This window comes from Eurypyga helias, unplaced genomic scaffold, assembly GCF_000690775.1.
Source record: "Eurypyga helias isolate BGI_N326 unplaced genomic scaffold, ASM69077v1 scaffold21712, whole genome shotgun sequence".
Lineage (NCBI taxonomy): Eukaryota > Metazoa > Chordata > Aves > Eurypygiformes > Eurypygidae > Eurypyga > Eurypyga helias.
This window is the reverse complement of record NW_010236906.1, coordinates 9765-14470: the sequence shown is the minus strand read 5'-3', so window position 1 is coordinate 14470 and position 4706 is coordinate 9765. Positions and strand designations below refer to the sequence as shown.

The window sequence follows — 4706 nt, the reverse complement described above, 5'->3', positions numbered from 1 at the left end:
TGAAGAGAAAGGTAGCTCTAGTCATAACATCTGTTTGGGTAATTATAAATTACATTCTTGATACAGAATTCTATCCCACATAAATTATAAATCTCCTCAAGAGTCAGGTAAACTTGCTCTGTGTTGAGTGACTGACTGCAAATCTGTGTCTTCATCACTTTCCTATTTGTTGAGACTGAGGTGTTTGTGAGAGTAGAGTTATTTACACAGTAGAGTGTGTTTAATCTTTAGATAATTATGCATTGAAAATGAACTCATACCTACTACATTTTTAGTAAAAATATTTAGGAAATGGAAAGGGAGCTGCCGCCTGCCTTGAAGCTCTAGTGGCCCATAGCAATCTGTGGCTGCACCTCTCACAGTTTCCCCTTTTTCTTGTTCTTTAGAGCAATAATGACATTTCATAGCATGAAGATGGAAGAAATCAACAAAATAATCCGGGACCTTTGGCGAAGCACCTACAGAGGACAAGGTATGTAATTTTTTGTGGGTTTGCCCCTAGGTATCCCTTTGATGTTGAGCACTGCGTAATTGTTGGCAATATTGAAACGCCTGGGTCTGAAAATAGTTGGCTCCATTCTAAGGGCTGCATCTGTCAGTCACCACTGTCATCTCCTCTATTACACAGTGCATAGTTAGTTACAGGATAAAGAGAGGTAAATCTCCCTTTGCTGTGTTTTCCAAAGTTAAGGTTCCCTTGAGACAGGGGAACTGCAGGAGTTCATTCCTTCAGTTTTGGAAAAATTGATTTCAAAGACATATCTGTTAGTGGGAGTTCTGAAGAGAGTTGTTGGTCGTTACTGCGTATTATACCTCAGCTCGGCTTAATCCTATGATATTTTTAAAGATTTTTGATCATGTGAAAACTGTCTCCTTTCCATTTTCAGATATTGAATATATAGAAATTCGTTCTGATGCAGATGAGAATGTCTCAGCCTCTGATAAAAGAAGAAGTTACAATTACAGAGTAGTGATGGTAAAGGGAGATACAGCACTGGATATGCGAGGAAGATGTAGTGCTGGGCAAAAGGTAAATAGCGTTATTTAGTACTGGCTCCCTTTCCTCTACAGTAGCTGAAAGGTCTGTGAGGGCACCAGATTTGGATCTCTCTGATGTTGAGGTAGAATTGCCAGTTTCTGAAATAACAAGCTGCCTACTTCTTTACCTCCGGAGTAGCAATTCCCACTCCGTTGCTTACTCCAGCAGAGCTTTGTTGGCAGCCAGGCCTTTTCCACAATCAGATGGTACAGGCAGCAGCAGAAAGTGAAATCAAGGAATGGAACAAAATGCTACACACTATTTTTAAGTGCATGCAGCAGTAGAATCATGAAAGGCTATTTCATGAGGAGATGAATACTATATTGTTGCTTGAATATGAAAAATGTCGTCCTGTGAATTCCCACCTGAACGTAGAGGTGTACTTGGTTTTGAAAATTCCATACAAATTTTGGGGGAAATCCAAATCTTCTAAAACAGCAGTATAGGCAAAAAAATGCATCCTCCTGAAGTAGTCTGGGATGTTACGTTACAGTCCTATGTAAGTGAGACTGAAACTTCTTCACAGTTTCTTAGCTTACATTCTGAGAATTCTTTGATCATGAACTGCACTGCCAGCGGTCGCAATAATTGGAAAGTATTTTTGGCAGCACAGTTTCCATCGAGCATTCTGTCGTTTTCACTCCTTCAGGATATCTAATGGTACTGCCATTAGGCACGTTCGTACAGCGCTGACCTGTAAGGTGGCAAATCCTACTGACTTCAGTTTTAGTGAATAATGCAGAGCTCAGTGACTCAATGTGTACGGATTTCCCCCATCCCTGCTGCGATTTGAACAGTGCGGGGGGTAACGCAGATGACAGTGGCGTAGCATCTTTGCCTTGGCCTGGAATCCTTACCTCCAATATCTCCTGAATTTTGATTATTTGACTCCTCTGATATTTTTCCAATAGTACTTTGTAGAATGAGTCTTTCAATTCAAACTTGAAGTTTAACTATAGTTTTTCAGTAATTAATTAGTTACTGTCATTTCATGAATGGTCAGCACGTTATGTGAACTTCAGGCCTGGTTTGTAGGAAAACAGCATGTTACATGTACTATCAACACTCTGCAGAGTGAGATTTTGATGGTGGTTTGGGTTTTTTTTTTTCCCTTAGGTGCTTGCTTCTCTTATTATTCGTCTTGCTCTGGCCGAAACATTCTGTCTCAACTGCGGCATATTGGCACTGGATGAGCCAACTACCAATCTTGATCGAGAAAACATAGAGTCTCTTGCACACGCGCTGGTGGAGTAAGTGATTTGTGAGGCTTCAAGATGGGTATTTTTCAAATGTTAACAGTAGTTGGCAGAATATTTCAGTCTGGCACGTCTGTGCTGACCTCTGCAAACACACGTGCGAAGCAGTAGCTTTAGATTCCCTGTCCTTTATCTGGAAGAAGACAAATACTTATTAAATATTTATTGAATAATTGGGGGATGGGGGGTTATGTGGGTAAAAAGAGTTGCTAATCAGCATTAGAAGTTCCTGTCAGTCATTGTCAATAGTTAAAAATTCTTGTACTATGTATTTACAGGTTCTCTAAAACTGGGATGGGATTTAGATAAAGATATGCTAAATAATATCTCTTTCTAGGATAATAAAAAGCCGCTCGCAGCAGCATAACTTTCAGCTTCTGGTGATAACTCACGATGAAGATTTTGTTGAACTTCTGGGCCGTTCCGAATACGTGGAAACGTTCTACAGGATAAGAAAGAACATCGACCAGTGCTCCGAGATCATGAAATGCAGCGTCAACTCCCTAGGCTCGTACGTTCCTTAGGAGCTCAAGCGATTGCGTATTCTTGCCCGGCTGAAGGCGTCTGAAGGCGGAGCTCCTGCGTATCATGTGCTACTGAGGATTTGTGACGGTTTTAGCCAGAGTCTGAAACTATTAGACTTTTAAACTTTGTATGTTTCTACGTGTTTCTGTGCCTGGGTTTAGGACTCACCATGATTTGGATGAATTGAAATGAATACAACGTGGTTTGCTTTTAGGTGTCTTTTATGCTTTAAAAGTGAAAATAAAGTTGTGGTGTTCTCTGCGTATGTCCTGGCGAGGAGCTCCGGATGCGGGTTCTTTGGAAGAGCTGCGGCTCTCTGGATAGACAAGGGCTCGCTCTCCGTCGCTGCGTTACTCAGGTTCAGGACCGGTATGTGTGTCTGGTCACGGTGTGTTCGTAGCTACCTTACTCCGCAGGATGCAGAGGGAGCTTTTGCTGCTTTCTCCACAAGGTAACATCGCTCCAGCTGTGCAGAGACAGAATCTGCACAAACTGTAAGTTTCTTTAGAATAAAGGAAAGTCCCGTCTCTGACTAGATGAACGAGTGGCTGACAGAAGCATGTTTTAACCATGTTCTCTTTGCCTAGTGTCATTTACCTCTCTGCTGCCTTAAGATAACATTTGTGGGAGTTATGTCATAGTGTGTTTCTCCGTCAGATACAATCAAGTTCTGTGAAAACGATACAAAATTAATGAGAGTTAATTTATGTGGATGCTGAGCTTCACCTGCACCGCTGGGGTTCTCCCTGCAGCTCTCTTCCTTGGTACAGCAGCACCCAAGGGTCCTACGGAACACAGGCCCAGAGAACCTACCACTGAGAATGGCAACAAAAAGCCAAAAAGGATGACAACGCTTCAAAAGCCCAAGGACCTGATGATCACGAGTCCTGCCGTTTCAGACGAGGGCTCCTCCGCAGCGTGCCTTCCTGCTGCTGAAACCAGGCAAGCCCACGGGGTGCAATTTCTGGGTCTCTTTCTTCATAACCAAGTGAGGGGGCACCTCTTCTACCTTCAAGTACTGGCTACAAGTCCACAAACAGCTGGATTTAGGACTCCAAATCCTTACAGACCCCATGTGGTCGTTCTTCCTTTCAGAGGAAGAATCTTTAAACCAGCGTGAGAAAAAAGCGGATCTCAGTAGCATCAGGACATTTGTCTTTGGCAAATAAGGGAATGGTTGCACACTGCCTTCCTCCTGCTTCAGGGTGGAGGAATCCCCTTCTCCAGGAGGAAGAGCAGTTTCGGGAAGCGTGAGGGAGGAGCGTGGGCAGAGCTGGCAGGTGCAGCCAGGGCCCGTTAAGCACCATGGACAGAGGCAGCCCCGGCCCTGCCTGGCTCTGCTGAGCCCCTCGCCCTAAATCATCCACCCCCCAACACCACCCGCTAACAGCTCTAGGCAACATCTGCACCAAAAAAGGCAGAAGCTACCAGTTCCCTGGGGCTGATGCTTCATCTCCGCGGTCTTCAGCCGCTCCACGGCCAGAGATGGAAGCAGACTTGGCGGTAGGTGCCTTAAAGGGTAATGCCAGAAGCCCAGCACTCGAACCAAGGCTTATTTCCACCTCAGTTTTCTGAAACTGCAAGTCACTAGAGTCAGGGTTCCCCTGTCATTGGGAAATCACTCAAAGATAAGCGAATGAATGGGACTTCCTAGCAATTACGCTCTTTCGCCCGTCCCCTGAACAAGCAATTATAACACCAGACTGGTGGGGGGAAGAGAAGGCAAAGGAAAATGCTACTAACAGGCATTACGTTTGCAGTTTTAAATAAGAAGCTTCACTGACTCTAGTACTACTTCCTGAAGGGGAATTTTCTTAAAGATACAATCAACAGAAAAAAAGAAAAAAAGACTTCTGAATTTTCAAATTTTCCTGTACTACCTATTT

At 43.7% G+C, this 4706-nt stretch overlaps 1 protein-coding gene across 1 annotated transcript in view; it reads left to right on the top strand.

Annotated features, from left to right (window-relative positions):
• The window catches only part of RAD50 (RAD50 homolog (S. cerevisiae)), a gene marked incomplete at its 5' end in the record, with an annotated part of 13068 nt that extends 10249 nt beyond the window's left edge, over window positions 1–2819 (top strand). The window contains 4 exons of the mRNA XM_010147272.1: window positions 387–472; window positions 888–1030; window positions 2156–2289; window positions 2633–2819. Of these exons, the coding sequence (XP_010145574.1) occupies window positions 387–472; window positions 888–1030; window positions 2156–2289; window positions 2633–2819 (550 nt within the window). The remainder of the gene's footprint in view (window positions 1–386; window positions 473–887; window positions 1031–2155; window positions 2290–2632) is intronic.
• Window positions 2820–4706: the final 1887 nt, after the last annotated feature.